General features: G+C 43.7%; 1 protein-coding gene and 1 long non-coding RNA gene across 4 annotated transcripts in view; one reads left to right on the top strand and one right to left on the bottom strand.

Annotated features, from left to right (window-relative positions):
• LOC137563243 (uncharacterized) overlaps positions 1 to 23,631 on the top strand; it is a 47,722-nt gene that overhangs the window by 21,938 nt on the left and 2,153 nt on the right. Inside the window, exons 2-3 of one of the 2 annotated variants that reach the window (XR_011030298.1) lie at positions 7,345 to 7,427; positions 21,778 to 21,957. This is a non-coding gene — a long non-coding RNA (uncharacterized lncRNA). The remainder of the gene's footprint in view (positions 1 to 7,344; positions 7,428 to 21,777; positions 21,958 to 23,631) is intronic. The other variant, XR_011030299.1, reaches the window with a different exon arrangement.
• LOC137563241 (tropomodulin-3-like) overlaps positions 9,162 to 23,631 on the bottom strand; it is an 86,466-nt gene continuing 71,996 nt past the window's right edge. For both annotated transcript variants that reach the window (XM_068275450.1, XM_068275451.1), the window contains 3 exons: positions 22,341 to 22,484; positions 19,509 to 19,653; positions 9,162 to 13,514 (listed from right to left, as the gene is read on the bottom strand). In XM_068275450.1, the coding sequence (XP_068131551.1) occupies positions 13,480 to 13,514; positions 19,509 to 19,653; positions 22,341 to 22,484 (324 nt within the window). In that variant the 3' untranslated portion in view covers positions 9,162 to 13,479. The remainder of the gene's footprint in view (positions 13,515 to 19,508; positions 19,654 to 22,340; positions 22,485 to 23,631) is intronic.

Below are 23,631 nucleotides of genomic sequence, written 5' to 3'. Positions count from 1 at the left end.
AATGAGATGCAAATAGTTCTGAGTTGATACATGATTATTCAAATTTTGTTTGCATATTTATGCAGTTTGAATAAATTACAAATCAAATCCCACCTCAGGACTCAATTGATACATTTTCAAGCTGCTACATTTACATCATAAACAAGAATGGAGGCGCTCCCATGCAAATAGGATTTTGGTGTGCCCAAGCCCACAGTTCCACGTGACTAATGTAACGGCAATCCAAATGAGGCTTGCACCACCAATAGTAAAGCTCTTTAAGGGCCCGTTTCCACAAGTCACAAATTTGCATAGCCTCGCATTGAAACAGAAGCCAATGCGGGTCAATGGAGTAGTTTCCATTGCATGCAAATTTTGTGATGCAACCTGGGAAAAGAACCAGATGCATGCAATGCTATGTGTGAGATCTCAGGACAACACCCATTTGGCACTGGGTGACCTCTTCTAAGGTCCCCTCTAAACTTGTTTAGCAGTGGCTGGAAAGTGTAGAGGTTAAGGGCTCTGCCTGTAACACAGGAGACCAGGGTTCGAATCTCGGCTCTTCCTGTTAAAGTATACCCGAGGTGACATGATCAGATAGACATGTGTATGTACAGTGCCTAGCACACAAATAACTAGGCTGTGTTCCTTTTTATTTTGAGAGCAGGAAAGAGATAAAAAAAAAAAAATAGGGTCACTAGTTCATAGATTTTAGCTCTGGCATACTTCAATGAATGTGCCATTGAGCAAAAATAACAGTTAAAACTTAAAAAGTAGATTTAAACATCTAATAAAACTGTGCAAGATCTTAAAAAGTCATTTTTTTAGGAGAAGGAAGATAGATACAATTGTTTATTTCATTAGTTTATTTTCGCCTCGGGTGTCAGCACCTATTCAGTAAGGATCCTTGGGCAAGACACCCTAACACTGCTGCAGCCTGTAGAGCATGCCCTAGTGACTGCAGCTCTGGCGCTTTGAGTTCACCAGGAGAAAAGCGCAATATAAATGTTCTGTCTTATTCAACTACAGTATAATCTCGTTATAGTAAACGCTTATAAAACTTCTGCTATAGTAAATCTGTTTTCTTGCCCCTTCGGTATTCTGTATCCGGCTATAGTGGCAAATGGGTGCGCACATGCGCCATACTTCAGTCGAAGAGCCATGAGCTGTGGTCACTGGATGGGCTGGCAGTCCCCTGTAGCCTTCTTGCTGACTGCACGCTACTTTGAGCCTGCCTGGATTACCTCAATTGCAGCAGCCAGTGAGACCTATGCTACCTGTGCACGCCGCTGCCCGATTACTGAGGGAATTGCAGCAGCCAGTGAGACCTATGCTACCTGTGCACGCTGCTGCCCGATTACGGAGGGAACTGCAGCAGCCAGTGATATCTATGCTACCTGTGCACGCTGCTGCCCGATTACTGAGGGAATTGCCTATCTGTGACTTACTTGTGCATGGCTGCAATGCTAGAATATAATCCTGGCTGCACAGAAATGTGGACAGAGGCGCACACTATCAGTACTGTACCTGCAATAACTGCTGTGACCTATGCTTCCTGTGCAATCGGCTGCCTGATTATTGCATGCAAATCCCTGCATATTGAGCACTGTGCATTGCGATCTACAGTAGCTTAGACACTGCCTATACTCGCTTGCTGAAGCATTGTAAAGAAAAAAATTCTGATATAGTAAACTACCTTTCCCAGTCCCTTGGAGTTTACTATAGAGGGATTCTACGGATTTTTGAGAATGTATGCTGTATGTTACTATAAAAGTGTAGTGAAACAGAGAAATTGCATAATCCTGCATCAACTGTTTCCAACTCATTGACCACCCCTGCTCAGTAGTTGTTAACCTCCTTGCCGGTTATCCCGAGCTCAGCTCGGGGTAACCTGCCGAGGAGGATTCCTCAGGCCCTGCTGGGCCGATTTGCATAATTTTGCTAGCTGCGTGTCACTTACGATTGCCGCCGCTCCGTGCCGATCCGCCGCTACCCGCCGCATCAGAGGGTGCCCCCCCCCTGAAACCCGTGCGCTGCCTGGCCAATCTGTGCCAGGCAGCGCTGAGGGGTGGATCGGGACTCCCTCTGACGTCGGTGACGTCATCGCGCCCATCGCCATGGCGATGGAGGAAGTCCTCCTGGAAATCCCGTTGAGAACGGGATTTCCGGATGGGCATATGCGCCGGCGGCAATCGGCGCATACGGGGGGACGCCGCAGGGAGGGGGGAAGCATGTAGCTAGCGCTAGGCTAGCTACATGCTAAAAAAAAAAAAATTCAAAAAAAACACCCTCCCTGCCGTGCGCAGCAAATAATTAGAACGGCAGGGAGGTTAATGAGATGCTATAAAAGCAATGCAAATTTTTGCAGCTTAGAAAGTCATCAAGCTCCATGAATTCTCATAATATTCACATCAACTCAGAATTATTAGCATCTCATTGACCACCTCTACCATTCAGTAAAGCAGTGTTAGGCCAGAAACCCACTAGGAGCGATTTTCTGAGCGCTTTGCGATTTGAAAACTCTTGCTAATGTAATGCTGTGGGTGATCCCACTTGAGCCATGTGATTTTTATAAAAATCCCCCATAGTGCTTAGAAATCGCTCTTAGTGGGTTTCTGGCCTTAGGGCTGGTTCACACCGAGGGTGATTGCACTGCACTTGCAGATTGGCAAAGTGCTAGTGCACTGTCACCCTATGTAGATCGTAATCTTGCTGCATGTTCCATTTTTCAGAGCAATTCTGCTTAAAAGAATGTGCAAAAATGCAGGGCTGTGGAGTCGGAGTCGGGCAATTTTGGGTGCCTGGAGTCGGAGTCGGGAAAAAATGCACCGACTCCTAATGAATTTGTAACTGTAATTAAAATAGAAAATATGATAAAATGTTCTATTTCTCAGATAATAGTCATTAAAAATAATGTATATATACAGTATATATACAGTAATAGCTGTGCTTTGTCCACAAAAATGAAATAAACCAATCAAAATTAGTTACTTGTGCTGCTTCAATAAAGCAGTCCCCGTATTTTTAAGGTCAGATCTGATTGTGACTGTATATATGATGTGTACACAGGAATCTCTTATATATACTAAATAACATCTATGCTGTAAGAATAAAGCCTGATGTGTAGCTGTGTCACTAATAGAGATGGTCAATGAGATGGAAATAATTCTGCACTGATGCAGATTTATGCAAATGTATGCACTCCCTTTGCTGATGAAATCAAATAATTTGATATGTTGTTAAAATTTGGTTTGGTGACTACAAATGAAAGGGTACCTGAGACGGATGAAAAGTAAAGTTTTATACATACCTGGGGCTTCCTCCAGCCCCCTTCAGGCTAATCAGTCCCTTGCTGTCCTCCACCACCCGGATCTTCTGCTATGAGTCCTGGTAATTCAGCCAGTCAGCGCAGTCCGGCCGCATGCCGCTCCCACAGCCAGGAACATTCTGCACCTGCGCAATAGTGCTGCGCAGGTGTAGTATGCTCCTGGCAGCGGAGTGTGTGCATGCGCACTACGCCTGACTGGCTCAAGTACCTGGACTCATAGCAGAAGATCCAGGTGGTGAAGGAGGACAACGAGGGACTGATTATCCTGAAGGCAGCTGGAGGAAGCCCCAGGTATGTATAAAACTTTAATTTCATCTGTCTCAGGTTTCCTTTGTTACACAGTAGTACTATTCTCTACATATGCACTCTCCACAGAGCTGCAGGGAATCCACTGAGAATGTTGTGCACATTGAACACAGAGGTGTTGTCTATCACCCATAAACCTGGTTCAGATTGTGCATAAAGAATGTGTAATAGAGGAAGAATCTCCATATTCCCCTGCAGAGTACCTGCACATCACTCTTACATGTACCCACAGTTACATTGCCTAGGGCCTGATAGAAGTTCTTTGTTCCGGTTTGTACCTTTTACAAGTACTCTTATCAAGAACTAGTTTTAGTCTAAAGGGAATAAATATAGTAGTCTACATATCCTTCTCACTTCAGTTGTCTTGTAGTATTCCTAAGCGTTGGCAGTTAAGAGACGAATTTCATGCTACATACTTTCAATCAACAAAATTGTAATATGCAAATTAGAGGAGTCGGAGTCGAGGAGTCGGTGGAATCCTAAAATGAGGAGTCGGAGTCGGTGGATTTTTGGACCGACTCCACAGCCCTGCAAAAATGCATTCCGTAAATAAATAAATAGCAATCCTTAAAGGGATACTGTAGGGGGGTCGGGGGAAAATGAGCTGAACTTACCCGGGGCTTCTAATGGTCCCCCGCAGACATCCTGTGCCCACACAGCCACTCACCGATGCTCCGGCCCCGCCTCCGGTTCACTTCTGGAATTTCTGACTTTAAAGTCAGAAAACCACTGCGCCTGCGTTGCCGTGTCCTCGATCCCGCTGATGTCATCAAGAGCGCACAGCGCAGGCCCAGTATGATCTGTGTCTGCGCAGTACACTCCTGGTGACATCAGTGGGAGCGAGGACACGGCAACGCAAGCGCAGTGGTTTTCTGACTTTAAAGTCAGAAATTCCAGAAGTGAACCGGAGGCGGGGCCGGAGCATTGGGGAGTGGCTGCGCCAACACAGGATGTCTGCGGGGGACCATTAGAAGCCCCAGGTAAGTTCAACTCATTTTCCACCGACCCCCCTACAGTATCCCTTTAAGCGATTACATATTGCAGCATGAACTTAAAGGGAAGGTCCAAGCAAAAAAAAAAAAAAATGAGATTCACTTACCTGGGGCTTCTACCAGCCCCATGCAGCCATCCTGTGCCCTCGTAGTCACTCACTGCTGCTCCAGTCCCCCGCTGGCAGCTTTCTGACCTCGGAGGTCAGGGCCAAATTGCGTACATTTTTACACATTCCCGCTAGTGCAGGAACATTAACACATAAATTTTTACGAGTTAGTGGTGAAACGCGTAAATTTTTGTTCCTGCACTAGCTGGAATGCGTAAAAATGTATGCAATGTGGCCCTGACCTCCGAGGTCAGAAAGCGGCCAGCGGGGGACTGGAGCAGCAGTGAGTGACTACAAGGGCACAGGATGGCTACATGGGGCTGGTAGAAGCCCCAGGTAAGTGAATCTCATTTTTTTTTTTTTGCTTGAACCTTCCCTTTAAGCTGGCCATACACTATGCCGATTCCCCGCCCATCGACAGCAGATTCGATCACTGGGATCGAATCTGCTGTCGAATCTGCTGTCACATTGTTCCCGCTACACGCTAAATTTCGATCTATCCCGTCGATCGCTCCGTGCGGAAAATTACCGTCGACCCCCCGCGGGTAGGGAGCGCGTCGCTAGCGGCGTTCGAGTGCCCGACGCAATAGAGCCCGCATACATTACCTGCTCCGCCGGCACGACTGCCCCCAGTCACCGCTGCTCCGTCTCCGCTCTGGGGTCCGGCATGCTTCACTTCTTCTAGCCCGGCAGGAAGTTTAAACAGTAGAGGGCGCTCTACTGTTTAAACTTCCTGCCAGGCAGGAAGAAGTGAAGCATGCTGGACCCGGAGACCAGACCAGCGCGGAGACGGAGCAGCGGTGACCAGGGGCAGTCGCGCCGGCGGAGCAGGTAATGTATGCGGGGGGGGGGGGGGGGGGAGCCGCGGCAGCACCACCAGCACAGATTGTGAACGGTTTCAGGCTGAAATCGGTTCACAATCTGTTTGCAGTAAAGGTAGCCATACGATGGCAAATCGACCAGTGTATGGCTACTTTAAGCTTGAGGGCTATCAGGGCTCTCATCTCTAGTATGAACTAAAGATTGTTAATGAGATGCTAATAATTCCAGCTTGCAAGAACATTAGGCTGCTTTCACAGTGGGACGTTACAGGCGCACGTTAGAGCAGCCTGTAACGCAGCCCACCGCACAGTAATGAAAAATCAATAGGCTGTTCACAGTGCCCACGTTGCGTTACATTGTAACGCTGCACGTTCTGGGAAAGTGCAGCATGCTGTGCGTTATACTGGGCTTTAGCTGCATTAGACTGCTTGCACATGCTCAGTGCCTAGCCACATGGCTAATTAATATTCACTGCACTGTGGTAACCTGGACTCCGTGTTGTCCGGATCATGAATGATTTGTTGATTTGATGCAATTTTTTTTGGTGAGTCGAATCATCCGGATCACCACAATGAACGATTCGGTTCACAGTGGATGTCTGTCTGGAAGAAACAGGAACATACAGAATGTACAGTGCAAGGAAAGTCCTGTCCTGCTAGTCATTTCACCCTCAGTCTGCTTCCCTAGTAAAATGATTCAAATGATTCGGTTCAAAGATCCGGATCTTTTCAATGATCCGATTCGAATCATCCGAATCCTTGAAAAGATCCGGACTTCCCATCACTATCCTAGAGCGGCTGTTCTATCAGTACAGGTAGTCCCCGGGTTACGAACGCACGACTTACGAACGACCCGCCGATACGAACGCCGCAACCGTAGCTCCGCCCCGCCGCATGACGTCACGCCCGCCGGGGACTACCTGTTTTTCCCTCTTGAAAATGCAGAGTGTGGGCAGCGGAAGCTAAATAGAGGCCTACTCACCTGATCCGCGGCGGTAGAAGGTGCCCTCGTGGTGCCCGGAAGGTCCGCAGCCCGTCCTCTCGCTTCCTCCATGGCTCTCCGGCGGCTCCTGGCTTCACATGCGGCGCATAATGACGCAATTAGGAAGCGCCGCCACTAGGGGGCTCTTCCTGATTACGTCATTATGCGCCGCATGTGAAGCCAGGAGCCGCCGGGGAGCCATGGAGGAAGCGAGAGGACGGGCTGCGGACCTTCCGGGCACCACGAGGGCACCTTCTACCGCCGCGGATCAGGTGAGTAGGCCTCTATTTACCTTCCGCTGCCCACACTCTGCATTTTCAAGGGGGGAAAAAACAGGTAGTCCCGACTTAAGGACAGATTCAGGTTAAGAACGAGAGGGCAGTCCCTATCTCGTTCGTTAACCGAGGACTACCTGTATAGATAGAACGAAAACAGCGCACCAAGAGCCGCATAACACGGCTCAATCTGATGTCCAACTTCAACACCACCATGCGTTGTGTTAGGGGCACGTTATGCGATCTTAACGTCCCCTAAAACGCAACGTCTTGGTGTGAAAGAGGCCTTAATGCAAGCTGTATGCAACTTAGAATTGGGCAAGGCAATGTATTTCCTGACTATTTTGACTGGTCCAGTTCCAAGCTGCAGAAAATTTGCACTCAAACTGGAATTTATAGCATTTTATTGACCATCTTTAAAGGGAACCAGAGATGACCGTTTCACACAAAATAAATAGTCGATAGCTTGTAAAGAATAAATGCTCTACCTGATAATTTCACCACTTTTAGGTGTGCCTTTTTGAGTGTTTTTTTTTTATCCATTATTGCTCCAGGAAAAAGCCCGAGCACTTCCGAAAACTGCCGGAGTCTCCCGCGGTGGGAGATTCAAACGGAAGAGCCTGCGGGGGAACGATGAGTATGTTTTTTATTTTTAAAGTTGCTTCAGATTCACTTCAATCCAGTGCAGGAGAGCCCTAAAAGAATGGCTTTATTATCTTGATAATACTAGGTAAATGTACTTACTGGTTAATGAAGAGTTCATGTATAGCAGAGGGGAGGGTATAGCACCCTCCACAGAAGTGTGCCCAGTCAAACATTTTACCCATCACCAGCAAGTTTAGAGGCCAGTATGTCACCTTCTCCCTTTCCTCATCACCCTTAACAAGGGAGACCCTACCTGCCCTGCACAGCCCCCTGCTCAGCTATGTGGAGTGACTTCCCACAGCACTGGGAGCGGTCCTCTTAGAGCCACTGGCTACATCCTCCGTAGGCTCCAGATGCAAGTCACGCGATGCGTATCGGGAGCCCTACGGTATATTCAGCAGCACAGCCAGTGACAAGAGTAAGGGCCCATTCACACTAGAAACGCTTTTCTGAGCATTTCGCAATTAATTAGCGGTTTTTAACCTATTTTGGTTCCTGAATGTAGAAACTACGTCCAGGAACCATGCGCGCTCCCGCGGCCAATCACACGCGCTCCCGACCCGCGGTTCGTTAGCCAGGCAATCAGTGAATCCGGCTATGGTGCCTGATCACGGATTCCTCTCCCCCGCTGAAAAGGCGACAGCTTCTCTCGGAAGCTGCGCCTTTTCTGGCTGTTACCTCCCCCATGCGTCGCTCTAAGCGTGTTACGCTTAGAGTGACGTCATGTAAACAAACTCATGGCCGCCATCTTGTGGCCAAAAAGTAATACTACAACTAAAAGTAAAAAAAAAAAAATCAACACATTACACAATTTACATTATAAACCTATTGTTTACCTCCCATCCTCCCAAAACTACCCAAATAAAATGTTTAATATTAAAAAAACAAAAAACATTACAATAAAAAAAAATGTAAATATTTACCTAAGGGTCTAAACTTTTTAAATATCAATGTAAAGATGAAATATTTCTATATTTTTGTATTTTAAACTTGTAAATACTGATAGATGCAAAACGGAAAAAATGCAACTTTATTTCCAAATAAAATATTGTCGCCATACATTGTGATAGGGACATAATTTTAACGGTGTAATAACCGGGACATATGGGCAAATATAATACGTGAGTTTTAATTATGGAGGCATGTATTATTTTAAAACTATAATGGCTGAAAACTGAGAAATCAATTTTTTTCCGTTTTTTTCTTATTCTTCCTGTTAAAATGCATTTACAGTAAAGTGGCTCTTAGCAAAATGTACCCCCCAAAGAAAGCCTAATTGGTGGCGGAAAAAACAAGATATAGATCAGTTCATTGTGATAAGTAGTGATAAAGTTATAGGCTAATGAATGGGAGGTGAACATTTCTCAAGTGAAAACGACGGAACGCGAATGGGTTAAAATCGTTCCCATTCACTTGCATTAAAATTGCGGTAAAAATCGCCGCAATTTCGCGAGAGTACGCAAAAATCGCTGCGATTTTAATGAAAGTGAATGGGAGAGATTTTAAAAACTGCTAATCAATCACAAAACGCTCATAAAAGCGCTTCTAGTGTGCATGAGCCTTAAAGGCCAGTCCTGTGGTATGTCGCCTTGCTTAGATGGGTAGTAAACAGTGGCATTCCCCCATGGAATTGCCAGTTGCTTGAACACCAGATAACCGGGATTTAACTGTATATCGAAGGAAAGAACTATAATAAACATTTATCCATAGAGATACTCAGCACACATTTTGAAAAAAAAAATCTTTATTTATAAATGCTGAAACCATAAAAGGGCTTTCTCAAAGACAAAAGTAATATGTATATATTACATATGAATTTAAACCAGCAGAATACAGTATTTGGCACCCTTTAATAAATGATGTATAAACTATTACAAAAAAATACAGCCAATGTACATAATTTCAGCATCTAAATCAGGAATGATAAAGGATTTTTTGTTACTCACATATGGTAACTAAGACAAACATAGGAGTTAAGACTACGCATATGGAATCTACATGTTTATTGTGGCTATCCCTTAGTTGAAGAACATAGTTCTAATAAGACATATTCCTGCTTTTTCTCTGTACAACCACAGGCAGAAAAGGTTAAGACAACGTTATACCCAGATATATATTTGCCTGGGGTTGTATTTTGGTATATTCTGTTTCCCTGAAGTTAGCAAAACGGTTTATTGCTTGTAGTCTGCTCACCCTTCTGAACTAATGGAAATCGTACATCATATTTTCTAGAAGAAGCCATCTTGCTGGAGGAGTGTTTTTCATATTGTCTGCCTCTGGTATGATAGCAAAAACACATTTAAGCACCTGGACATTGAAAAATTGGACCAATCATGGAGCAAATGCCTTCAACAAGCATTTATGTGTCATCTTAAAAGTGAAATAATGCAATGTTTTCTCAGGGTAACTAGTATTATAGGTTTGTAAATTAAACCTTCTGACTTACAAAGTCAAAATCAGTCTACAGAAGCATTGGGATGTTAGCAAATAAAAGGTGCAGTGGCAACAGGTCAGGTCTGCACAGCTTCAGTTCTAAGGTTTAAATTACTGTCTGAAGCATACCTTTGTAAACCTCTAATTGGAGAAATCCTGAAAAACCTGTAGGATCCTCATCTTGCAAATAATGTGTCAACCAGAAACAATAAGTATGGCATTTTCTCCTAGTGGTGTTCACTAATGTCATGACTGTTAGTAAATGGCCAACCCTCTGTTAATATTACAAAAATCACAGGAGTTCAAAAGATGAAGTCAGATGTATTCCAGGCTTTCTTTACACTTAGGCTAGTTACTAAATTTTGCACCAATGGGAGCCTCTCACGATATGGCCTGTGTCTGTGGACTGCAAAATGCGATGCTAGTGGTTGTTCAGAAAGCCCAATGGACATGAGCAGCTGGTGAAACATTTGGTTTGTGTGGCCTTGTATTGTAGCAAGTGCTGCATGCAATGTTCTACCTGCTTTGACACCCACCCATTGACTTTCCCTGTCTATTAATTTGCAGAGACTGAGTATTGTACAGGTACCCAGTAGACCAGCACTGGTTACCATAAAATTTGGAAATACTGCCTTAAATCCAGTTCAAGCAGTCAGTATATTGTGCCAGTTTCTACATAGTATCTAATGCAGAGATGCACTGTAAAATATATTGCCTCTCTCCTGCAGCCAGCTCTGACAAGTATCTATTCCCAGGCTTATCCTGTAGCCCTGGTCACATGACTGTGATGTCACATCTATTTGCAGCTAGTTCTCTGCAGCAACTCCATCCATGCTGCTGGATAACAATTGCTTTGTGATACACTTCTGTAACAAGGGAAGCAAAGGGAACTTCTTTATGTGGAAGTAGGCTGCTGGATATAGATTGTTGTATTACAGAATGGGCAACTTAACGGGCAGGGGTGTTACTGTAGGCAGAAAGCAGCTGCTATATATAGAAGACTGAGTACACATCAGTAAGAACAGTAGTAACGTCATATCGACGGTGTATCTCTGCTGGCTCATAGCTTTTGGGAAAGCTTTCTTCAACATTGCCACAGGTTAAGTCCCAGAATCAGCTTCTCTACATTTGTATGACTACCAACTAATAACTTACCAGCAACATTTAAAGTGGATCCGAGATGAACGTTTACTCATTGCATAGTTGTGTTCCTTTCCTATTGTTTATAGGGCATTCCTCAACCCAAATACTTTTTTTTTTGTTTTTGTTTTAATACTCTAATTCCCTATAAACTAAACAAGCCTCGCCCACAGCTTTTCAGAGTGCCTTGGCATTTTCAGACAGTAGTAAGGGCTCATGGGAGCTCAGTCTGGGCAGGAGGAGGGGGAGGTATAGATTTCAGAGGAGAGGAGGGAGGAGGAGGGTGGGGGGATTAGGTTTTTTTCACAGGCTGAGTGCTGAAGATGCAGATAAGCTTGCCTGTGTGTAATGTTTACAAACAACATGGCTGCTGTCATTGTATCACAGGAAGAAATACTTATATTCTATTGAAGCTGTTTGCAGCTAGATTTGCTGTGTAAACTATCTAAACTTTAGATAAGATATATAGACAAGTTACTTGTTCTAGTTAGTTTTTCATCTCGGATCCACTTTAACACAATTTGTTTTCAGTTATACACACACACACCTGATTCTTACAATGTGCCATAATTTCTTCATTTTGATCATAAACATTCTAGAAAATGTATTAGTATGCAGCCAAATGTACTGGCACAGATGTGACCTTTTATCTAGCATTTCCTTATAATTGTCACAAAAAAGGAGTGTGTTTTTTCCCTCTTGACAACCACACATAATCAATATAGGTGCAACATAAACACAAATCCATCAAACTAGGCAATTTCAGGCCAATTCAGCCTACAACTGAATTTATCAGGCTAGATTCACAGTGGGACGTTGCGGTTTGATGTTCGCAATGCAAACTTACAACGCAACGTGGCAAAAGAATCGCAACGCAGCGTTACCATCGCATACAGTAGAGCATACAAGCAATGAAATGTATGCTTCCAAGTCAGTACTGAGCATGTGCAAACAGACTAACGCAGCTAATGTCCTGTATAACGCACTGCATGCAGTACTTTCTCTTAACGTGTTGCGTAATACAACAACGCAACGTGTGCACTGTGGACGGCACATTTATTATTGCAGTGCGTTACTCTGCGTTAAATTTGTTTTAAACGTGCAACTTTAACGTCCTACTGTGAACTTAGCCTCAGTCAAAAAAGCTGAGAAGGGGATTATAATTGGACCAATGCCCATTAATTTACATACATACAGTTGAATCACATTAAAGAGACTCCGTAACAAAAATTGCATCCTGTTTTTTTATCATCCTACAAGTTCCAAAAGCTATTCTAATGTGTTCTGGCTAACTGCAGCACTTTCTGCTATCACAGTCTCTGTAATAAATCAACTTATCTCTCTCTTGTCGGCCTGTGTCTGGAAGGCTGCCAAGTTCTTCAGTGTTGTGGTTCTGTGATGCATCTACCCCTCCAGGCCCCTCTCTGCACACTGCCTGTGTATTATTTAGATTAGGGCAGCTTCTCTCTTCTCTCTTATCTTTTACAAGCTGGATAAATCCTCCTCTGAGCTGGCTGGGCTTTCACATACTGAGGAATTACATACAGGCAGAGCTGTCTGCACTCTGCAGGAAGAAACAGCCTGACACTTCAGTGGAAGATAGCTGCAGGGGGAAAGAAACACACAAATGATCTCTTGAGATTCAAAAGGAAGGGTGTATACAGCCTGCTTGTGTATGAATGTATTTTCTATGTGTGGACATACTGTACATCAACCTACTTCCTGTTTTGGTGGCCATTTTGTTTGTTTATAAACAAACTTTTAAAAACTGTTTTTAACCACTTTTAATGCGGCGAGGAGCGGCTAAATTGTGACAGAGGGTAATAGGAGATGTCCCCTAACGCACTGGTATGTTTACTTTTGTGCGATTTTAACAATACAGATTCTCTTTAAAGAAAACTAATATAGCAAACTTCTGGCTATAGTAAACTCAGTCCCCAGGTCACAACCATGCACCTGTATATACACTATACCATGTATGACAAATCCTGATATAGTAAACTACTTGGCAAGGTCCCTTAAAGTTTACTATAAAGGGATTCTACTGTTTATTGTTGTGTTCTTGTGATTTTAAATAGGATGAAATCCACTATAGTGGGCCTCTTGCAATTTACATTTTCCCTTTCAAGGTTCAGTTTATAAATGCATGGTTAAGAATATGATTTCATACTCAGCATTCCCTGTTTATATGCCTCTGCTGGTCTTTGGTGTATGGCTAGCTTTCCTATCAATCCACAAGCAGACATGAAATGGCAAATATCCAATGTATGGCTCTTCAGGTTACTGTCTAATATGTTTAAACTAGGTAATATAGAGAAGCAAGCTTTATCATAATATAGTGAAAGGACAATCAGATAATGGCAAGCAGTTTTCCAGTATCTTCCCTTCTTCCCAGCAAGGTCTGATGCGCTACAGCTCAAACAGAGCCGATTATCCAAATGGACTTGCAGTCTTCTAGCAATAAATAAAGCTTAGTAATGGTCCCCTTCCACTCGTCTTTTACGAACTGCAATCAGAACAGAAAAAATATATTTTAAATAATTTACTAAATGCATTTAAACAGTTGTAATAAATATTACAATATTTCATAACTACAGCCTACATGCACAATCAGAAAATTAAAGGTACTTAAACTAGGCACAGCAGCAAGACTGAACAGAAGGACAGTGTTTTTTTTCTTGCCAAATCTTGGGCATCCAGTGTGTGGAGGTTTGTTCCTACCTGCAGCTTTATGTGCTTATACTACAAAAGCAGTATTACATCAAAATTTGCCATACCAGTATAAAACTAGTTAAAAAAAAAATCTTGTTTAAATATTTACTTTCACTTTCTCCCTGGAGCCTTAAACTATACCACAGTGAAAGATATTTTGACAGCATTGGGTTAAGATTGTTTCAGAGGAAAACACATCAAGGATTTTATGTGGGTGACTGATGTGAGAGCTGCACTGCTCCTAAGCAGCAGAATATGGTTCTCACAGCTGAATATCAGTTATATATGCACTAGCTGGACTGTGTCCTGAGAGGGATAACTATCCAAGTAATATAGATTTGAGAGATTTTTCTTTTTATTCTACATTATGCTAGACTGTAAGAAACTAAATTTAAATCTACTGTCCAGGAATTTACAAAATAGCCCTGCAGCCACAACAAACCAGTGTGTTTGGATGAGTGTCTCTTCCTGCAGTTGTTCCCTTCACCTTCTGGGGGCAGCTTGCTATGTACACATTCCCACAGTGCCTTCTGGGAGTGGGTTCATGTTGCCGCTCACCCTCTCCTGCAGTGGACTATGGAAAGGGGTGTGACACAGGCTACAGATTATCCTTCCTCCCACAGCACTCTTTGTCCTGGCCTAGTCTTTAGATGGGTGCAGTGAAGGAAGGGGGTGCGCTCCAAACCATCTGTCTCCTGGAGAATGCGAGTAAGCATGGCTGTCAGCTCCAAGGGAGGGAAGAGAATTATTATTATTAATTGTAGGTCCACACCTACCACTGTAGTGGGGACTAGTACTCATTAGGAAGTCTATAAAGAGGGAACAGATTCTAGCATTTACTGTTCAATAAAGCGTGCCAGGAACAAAGTGCAAATATATTCTTTCTTACTCAGAAAGTATGATGGCAAACTACTGTAGTCTGGACATTTCACCAACAAGTACAATTAAGTTTATAACAAACGTCCAAGAGCAAAGGAAAGTGTACGGGAATGAAAATAAAAAATACTAGAGCCGAACGATCATATTCACTTCCCATATTACACACGGACAGGGATATCACACTCATTCAGCTGACATTGGACATATTTATATTCAGTTATAGATGACACACACTTTCCACAAAGCTTTAAGTACCTCTAAACTGAGAGGAATATGGAGGCTGTCATTTATTTTCTCTTAACCACTTCAGGATTCTGCGTACGCTTAAGTACGCCCCTGAACCCTGAAGTGGATTGCATGGATACGAGCGGCCGTTCCATGTCAGTTCACGGAGGGAGTCTCCGTGAACACCCTGCGAGCCGCCGATCGCGGCTCGCAGGGTAAATGTAAACACGCGGGGAAGATCTTCCCCGGTGTTTACATGTATACCGTAGAGGAGATCGGCGATTCCTGGCCTCTGATTGGCCGGGGATCGCCGGCATCTGATAGGCTAAAGCCTATCCCATCAGGCACAGGACGGAAATCCGTCCTGCGCCGCTCACAGGGGGAGGGGGAGGGAGGGAAGGGGAAGGAGGCCAGGAAGCGCTGCGGAGGGGGGCTTTGAAGAGCCCCCCCCCCCCGCAAGCAGCCGGCGGCGAACAGACTCCCCCAGCAGTACATTCCCCTAGTGGGGGAAAAAAGGGGGGGGGAGGGAGGGAGTCTGATCACCCTGGCTGCTAGCTGATCGGTGCTGTGGGCTGGAGAGCCCACGCAGCACCGATCAGCAAAATACCCCCCTGGCACAGAAGTGGTTAAACAATACCAGTTTTCTGGCAGTTCTGCATTTCTATTTGGCTGCTAGTGTTGGAATCCCACACCTGAAATAAGCATGCAGCTAGTCCAGTCAGTCTTCCCTCAGACAACTGATCTGCATGCTTGTTCAGGGTCCGTGGTTAAAAGTATTGGAGGCAGAGGATTAGCAGAACAGCCAGGCAATTTGCTTTGCTTAAAAGAAAATAAAGGTCAGCCTCCAAATCCCTCCCAGTTCACAGATACAAAAAAAAAAAAAAAAAAAAAAGACACAACCATTCACTCCTGGTCCTTCAAGGGAGCTGGTGATCCAAATCCCAAGCACAGTCCTGGGATAGGAATTGTGAGGAACATGGTTAACTTCCAGTATAATTTTTGAGATGAAGGTGAAGACCGGAGGAAAAAGCAAACTCTACAGTGTTTTTGTTAAAACTTGGACCTAGGGTTACAATACAAGAGTGTTAACCATCTAATGTTGGGAATACATGATGTGTTTCTGCCGCTGGGATCGTTTTAGCTGCTCGATTCTGCACTCTATTCTTTTATCTTCCACTCGTTTTTCTTATCTTTTTCCATTCACTTCTATCAGAAATCAAGCAGCGAAACGATCGAACGGGAGATCGGACATGTCGGATATCATCCATCGAGCCATCTATCTGCGCCAGAAACAAACCGTGTATTCCCAGCATAGAAGCGCTGGTATAGATGCATAACAATGTTATTTGTATTAGTAATGCAGCACATCAATTCACATTACTGTAGTGGTAAGTCACAAACCACATTACTGTAGTAATATGAAAAAGAACACGAGACAAAATGATGCATCATGCTACTAACATAACAGTATGCAAATACGCTCTTTAACTCCACCACAAATTACCAGATGACTGGAGCTTGAGCAACAATTAAATGACAGACATATAGAGACATGTCAAGAAGAGTGCTGGGGGTGGAGGCGCCCAAAAATAGGTAATGTAATGAAACAAAAATATGGTGGAGGGAGGGTGTCTTTACCACTCAAGATGGAAGAACCCAAACCACAGGGTTAATGTAAAAAGGTTAAATTATTTATTCAGCACAATTAAAAGAACAACGTGTTTCACGGGTCTCAGCCCGCTTCTTCAGGTCAATACAAGTGCCTACAAACAAAAATACATATATATGTACTGGCGCTGCTAAATGACATAATATATTTCAAATATTTCTAAAACCATTAAATAAGTATGACATATTGATGTACTGAAAACATTCAGAATTTTTTTGCAGAGCGCAGATCTTAGGAGGATACCTATAACATTGCATGTGTGTTTATGAACCAAAGTGCATGTGCATAGAGGTGCAATAATTACATTATAAGGGGTTAAAATATATCCAAAATTATTATTAAAAAATAATAAATAAATAAATGCATATGAGTTGCAGGACTGGCTGTGTCTCAAAGTGCATGTGTGCTAGTAAGTGTGATGTGATGCGATTTCTGCTATGTGTGCCCTGCAGGTGTTTCTATTGTGCTGCCCACATGGTGCATCCTGGTCTAAAACCCCTATCTCCAGTACCTGCATAATATTGATTAAAGTGCTTTTGATGCAAACTTATACTAGGGTGCAAATAACTGGCACCCATGCTTAGCACCGCTGCATTTTGCCAAGCAAGCATGTGTGGATATGTGCAACCTACAAAGTGGATCTGTAAACACACTCTTTATATGCATTTGCAGCAATACCTTTTTGCAATAAACTTTTTATACACGCATCTGCAATAATATACTTTAGCTATGCATCTGCACCCACAACATATTTTTCTATATACATCTGTATCTACAGTAATCTTTTTCTGCATATCACAGTGACCACCTTTTCTACTAGAATTGCGGCACAGTGACCACCTTTTCTACTAGAAATGTCAAGAGTGTTGTGCATTTTGAACAGTTATGGTAGTTGGTTAGGTATGTGACAAGACATGGTGCATGCAGACCAGAGCACACCACAGCACAGAACAGGGCAGTGGACAGAGATGCTGCTTTGAAAGCACCATAAACCTGAGAGTCCCTTCTGCAGAGTCATGCCTGAAGAAATGCCAGTAGATGTGAAGTGACAAGTACTTGTAAATTCGACACTGAGAAATGCAACATAATGGAAAGAAAGAAGTCAGCAGAAAAGACCTAACAAGCAACTGGAAACACACCTAAAGTGTATGCAATTCCTTGAAGAAATTAAAGCCACATAATTCATATAAATTAACAGAACCTATAGTTTTACAGAAAATTAACAGGCTTAAGGGTGGGTACAAAAACTGATCTTTGTTCTCTGAACTATGAATAAATATTTCTAGTTACGTTTGGAGTGGCCACAAATTTACCTACCAATTTCTGTCGCTCACTATAAAACTCGACCAGAGTTTGTAGAAAGGGTGATTTCAAAAGTGATGCCTTGAATTGCTGAGCAAAGACAACTAAGCCTTTCACGCTTTGATTTCCCATACAGCCTTTTAACTCTAAGGGCACTACATACCTACCATACAACCTACTAAACATTCCAGTGTAAAAAGGTACATGAATGCTGCCCCAAATGTTTGCTTCCTAATCCTACCTTTCACCAACAAATATGGCAATGTCCTCCTTTATGTCCAGCAACAAATATGGCAATTTCCTCCTTTAGGCCTCTCACAGTGCGACGTTAAAGTCGCACGTTAGAAAATGTTCCAACGCAGACTAACGCACAGCAATGCAAAGTCTGTGCCACATTCACAGTGCACACGTTGTAGTGTGTGTAACGTGTAGCAAGAATTAGAAAGTGCTGCATGCTGTGAGTTTAGCAATACTTTTGCTGCGTTGTGTGTTGCACATGCTCAGTAATGTTTTTTTTTTTTTAAAAATGTAACGCATGCGCTGTTTTCGTTCCATCAGTATGCGATGAAAACGGCGCACCAAGAGACACAACGTAGTACAAAATGACATCCAATTTTATAACCTACATGCGCTGCGTTAGGGGCACGTTGTGCGACCTCAACGTCGCATCAAACGCAACGTCTTAGTGTGAAAGAGCCCTTAGAGGATTTCTAGAAGTGTACAGTAAAGCCTGTATTTTAACCTCAAATTTGATAAATCCTTCCTTATTGAAACATTCTTTGCAGCCATGCTTTGCCTTTAGATATCTAACCAAAAAACAAAACTACTTTACACGCACAGGAGCAGTGGCGTAGCAATAGGGGTTGCAGAGGTCTCAACCACACCAGGGCCCTTGGGCCAGAGAGGCCCCATAGGGCCCTCCCTCAACTGCAGTATTAGCTCTTTAGTGGTCTTGTGCTTGTAATAATCACTTATATAGATGCTTTGAATGATGATCATTTACAAACTGTTCCCCATCCCCTTGCTCCTCTGATGCTGGGAATACACGGGTTGATTCTGGCGCTCGATTCTGTGCCCGATCGTTTTGCCCGCTCGATTCTCTTATTGCTTATCTTTTTTTCAATTTACTTCAATGAGAAATTGAGCGTCCAAACGATCGAACGGTAATTGGACATGTCGAAATTATCTATAGAGCCATCTTAATGCCTCAAAATCAACACGTGTATTCCCAGCATGACACCGAGGTTGTCTTTGGCAGGTTTTGTTGCGCCATATCAATTGTTATGTATATAGAGTGCTTGAGGGGCCCCATGTAAAACTTGTACTAATGTAGTTATGGCCCTTTCTTTGCATATGCTGCTTCTTTCTATCCTTTGTATTTTCTAGGCGATACTTGTCTACTTTGTAAAATCGGCAGCATTTTCATGTAATGTGTTTCTGATTGATTTCGATAAATGGTTAATAAAAAAAAAATCAGTTTACTGGTCCTTTTAAAATCTCCTTGTGCCCCCTTTGGAGAGGTTCCTTCACACTTCCGGTCTTGGCAAAATAAGGAAAATCGCTGGACAAGATCCAGATGTATAACTAATTTAATGAAAGTGGAGTTTTATCTTGAACTTTTAAATAGCAACACATGAATATGTAGCATACAATTAGCATAATAGACAATAATGTATACAGCATAGCTGTATAGTGATGTGCCTCTCATCTTACCAAGATCATTATTCTTTGTTATGGCAGTGGCTGCCCTTGTCCGTGGACCTTGCTGTGTAAAGTGGTAGCCAAACTTAAGAATTGATGTATTTTCCTCCAGCAGTCGAGCAATTTCCATCTCTACTCCAGTTCCAAGCTGTTGTCTCTGTCGGGAAATCAGATAAATACTGACTAACGAAGCCAGGAGGAAATGGAAAATAAAAGCAATTGATATCAATCTTTCTACCTTTGGGGACTTTTTGTACTACATATGCAGCAGTGGAGAAATTCCAGACAACAACATATAAAAGCCAAATCTTTCATTTGTCTGAAAGGTTTTCCTCAGAAAATACAGTTTAAGTGAAATTCCAGGTATTAGATTAGGTTCCTGCATCCATCCCTGCTAAGTGTTTAAGCAGTAGTTTGAAGGATGAGTAATTTGGTAGGTTGAATGTTGATTACCTTAACTTTCTGCAGAATCTGACAGTGACATGACCAACCTCAAAGTGCATCCCTTAGAGCAGGCTGCCATGCTCCCTCCTGCATTCTCCAGGGGCCTGACTGTATGGATGTTGCCACCATATCTGGGCTATACTGCCTCTCCCAAAATTCAATGCAGAAGTGAATCAAGTGCCCCCTAACATACTTAACAGTCAGGAGAAAGGTAATTGGCAGCAGAGCTGACTACCCCTTCAGGAACCTGCTGTGGCAATGATGGATACAGCGCACCAAGCCTCTAAACAAAACATTTTCATTGCAGTGGTTAATGCTAAATTACATTTAGTGTTTTTTAATAGAGGGCTTTTTGGTCTTTTTTTTATCCCTTTATACTTTTCTAGTGGTTTTGGGTCAACATGAGCTACCTGGGTATTCCTTAGTACTGGACCAAGCCCTATCTCATAGAACTATATCAATCCATACCATGCACTGATAAGGACCAAAAAGTCACAAACAGGTTGTCTGCATGTTGGATTGGTGTGGCACTGTAAAATGTAAGCCAGCCCTGAGCACCAAAGCTTGGGGTGACCCATGCTCCACTCCTTTCTCATGTGGTGCCCTCAAGTTAATGCTCATGTAGCAGAACACAATGGACGCTAAGGTAAGTGCCTGTTTTTAATATTGGGAGGTGGGTGCGGACCACGCCGGGGGGGGGGAGGGGGGGGTGCCTGCGCCACCCAGCCTCCCCCTCCAGGGTGCCACTGTGGTTCCCAAGCAGTGAGAGCTCGGGGCCCCGCAGCTCCCCCCCCCCCCCGTTGTATGGGGGCATTGGGAAGCCTCCCCGTGGCGCTCCTGGATAGTGCTAATGTAGCATGAACTATTTGCCGCTTTGCGGTATTGTTTTTTGACCCTGCATAGTTTGGCATGTGAAAGCAAATGCATATTTGCTTGAGCTATGCCTCATGATAAGCCAATTAGGCCAGATTTGCAAAGCCAGATTTGTTAGGGTTAACCACTTGAGGACCACAGTCTTTCTACCCCTTAACCTGCTGAGCGGTCTGGACGAGCTCAGCTCGTCCAGTACCGCCGGAGCCTGCCGCTCAGGCCCTGCTGGGCCGATTTGGCTCAAATAAAAAGCAGCACACGCAGCCGGCACTTTGCCAGCCGCGTGTGCTACCTGATCGCCGCTGCAGCGCGGCGATCCGCCGCATGCAGCGGCGAAAGAGGGTCCCCCCCAGCCGCCTGAGCCCAGCGTAGCCGGAACAAAAAGTTCCGGCCAGCGCTAAGGGTTGGATCGGAGGCGGCTGACGTCCATGACGTCACTCCGCTCGTCGCCATGGCGACGAGGTAAGCGAAACACGGAAGGCCGCTCATTGCGGCCTTCCATGTTACTTCTGGCCGCCGGAGGCGATCAGAAGAACGCATCCGGAGCGCCCTCTAGTGGGCTTTCATGCAGCCAACTTTCAGTTGGCTGCATGAAATAGTTTTTTTTTTATTAAAAAAAAACCCTCCCGCAGCCTCCCTGGCGATCTTAATAGAACGCCAGGGTGGTTAAGGACCAGACACTTTTTTTCCATTCCGAACACTGCAGCTTTAACGGTTTATTGCTCGGTCATACAACCTACCACCTAAATTTTACCTCCTTTTCTTGTCACTAATACAGCTTTCTTTTGGTGCTATTTGATTGCCTTTCATCAGACGTGTGTACGAGCCTTTAGAGGCAGATGATCAGCAGGATAGCCAGGCAACTGGTATTGTTTAAAAGGAAATATATAATATGGATGGAAGCCTCCATATTCTTCTGGTTACAGTTCTCCTTTAAAACCTAACATCCCTGTTTGTTTTGTTTTAGGGTAGCAAACCACTAAGTCCACCATTATGAGCAACAATGGATTTACTCAGCACACAATGTGAGTTCCTATATGACACAATTGCAAACATCTCAGGATGGGGTGCAGCTGCATTGAATTCCACAATGGATGCAACAAAGTTCAAGGCCTCTACTAAGCCACTCCATAGAGCTATCTTACAGGTATCTGATATACTTATGAAACTAAAAATACTTAAGAGTATTTTAAATTCAATATGGCTACATGTGCTGATGAAAAGGAGAAAGTGATATGTAGTACATGTCAATGTCTTCCCACAGATTTACTGTCCCGAGTGGCTGCAGCTCTGGCGCTTTAAGTCTGCCAGGAGAAAAGTGCAATATAAATGTTCTGTGTCTTGTCTATGTCTAATAACGAATTCTGGTTCAGTACATCTCTGACCTGTATGGACTTATTATATGGTAGTAATCCCTCCCAGGCTTGTAACATTATGCTGGTGTTTGCATACATGCTTGAACAACATGCCAGAAGGATTTGAGGCTGTGTAAACATTACACTGTAGAATGACAAAAAACCAAAAAGGTACCTGGTTGTCTATTTTGATTTCTTGTAGCGTTTCATTCTCTTTCAGTGCTTCCACCAAAGCCAAGATTCCTGCTCCAGTGATAAAATTGGATTCAACGTTTAGACTCTTTAGACTTCGGTTTACCTTCAGCATCTCAGCATATGCCTTACAAAAAAAAAATACATTTGATTAACTGGTTAGTTACTCATGTAGACCAGAACTTCTTTATACAACTTGTAATTACTCCTGTCAGAGAGCTATATAGGCTGCCATGTTAACTACTCTTCTAAAAAATGCAAAGTTCATGACAGCAAACTAACGTAATCCCATGTTTCTATGGCAACGTTTATTAAACTCTCAACTGAAGCATAAAGCTCTGGTGTTCTGATGGTTCTCTGACTCTCCCAAATACGGTACTTATACAAATACAAAGGAGCGACTGGAAAGGCATAACCAGATGACAGGCAGAAGAATTGCAGTTTTTTTTTTTTTTTTTTTTTTTTTTAAAGGTCAAGATAGCAGCCTGCAAATATCTTTAAGGCCTGGTGCACACCAGAGGAGTTTTTCTGAGCGGTTTGAGTTTTTAAATCTGCTGCTAATGTTATCCTATGTGTCTGTGCACACTGGAGCAATGAGGTTTTGTAAAAAAAACCCATAGCATTACATTGGGAAGAGCTTTTGAAACCTCTAAAAGCTCTTCCCAATGTAATGCTATGGGGTTTTTTACAAAACCTCATTGCTTTAGTGTGCACAGACACATAGGATAACATTAGCAGCAGATTTAAAAACTCAAAACGCTCAGAAAACCTCCTCTGGTGTGCACCAGGCCTAACAGTAGGTCTGCATTTCCTTATATCCACCAATGAACATCACTTCCCAGGTTTCAGGAGGCGTTCTGCACAAGCAGCTCACAGCACTTGTTTAACCTCCTGGGGACCGACAATAGTAAATCCTAGGGCGCACTTTTGGCTGCCTAAGCCTGATGCGGCATAGGATTTACGCCACCTGCTTTTATCGCTCCCAACAGGATCGCGCGCACCCGAGAGGCGAGATTAAGCTGTCACATGACAGCCGACATGTCCCCTCACTGATCAGGAGCCATGGCGATTGGTTTCTGATCACGTGATCACTACGACCGCCGGCCAATCGTAGTGATCACTGTAAGCAGAAGTATTAGGAGAGGAAGAAGAGGACCGGGACTCACCTTCCTGACGTTACCCCAGCGATCGCTGCTCCCCTCTGCCCGGCATCCCTGCTCACTCTGCCTCTGATGTTGGGTCCCAGCTTGATGACTTCATCAAGCTGAGACCCA

Source organism: Hyperolius riggenbachi, chromosome 3, assembly GCF_040937935.1.
Source record: "Hyperolius riggenbachi isolate aHypRig1 chromosome 3, aHypRig1.pri, whole genome shotgun sequence".
NCBI lineage: Eukaryota > Metazoa > Chordata > Amphibia > Anura > Hyperoliidae > Hyperolius > Hyperolius riggenbachi.
Note: the sequence above shows the minus strand (reverse complement) of the source record. Positions and strands in the feature narration are given on the sequence as shown.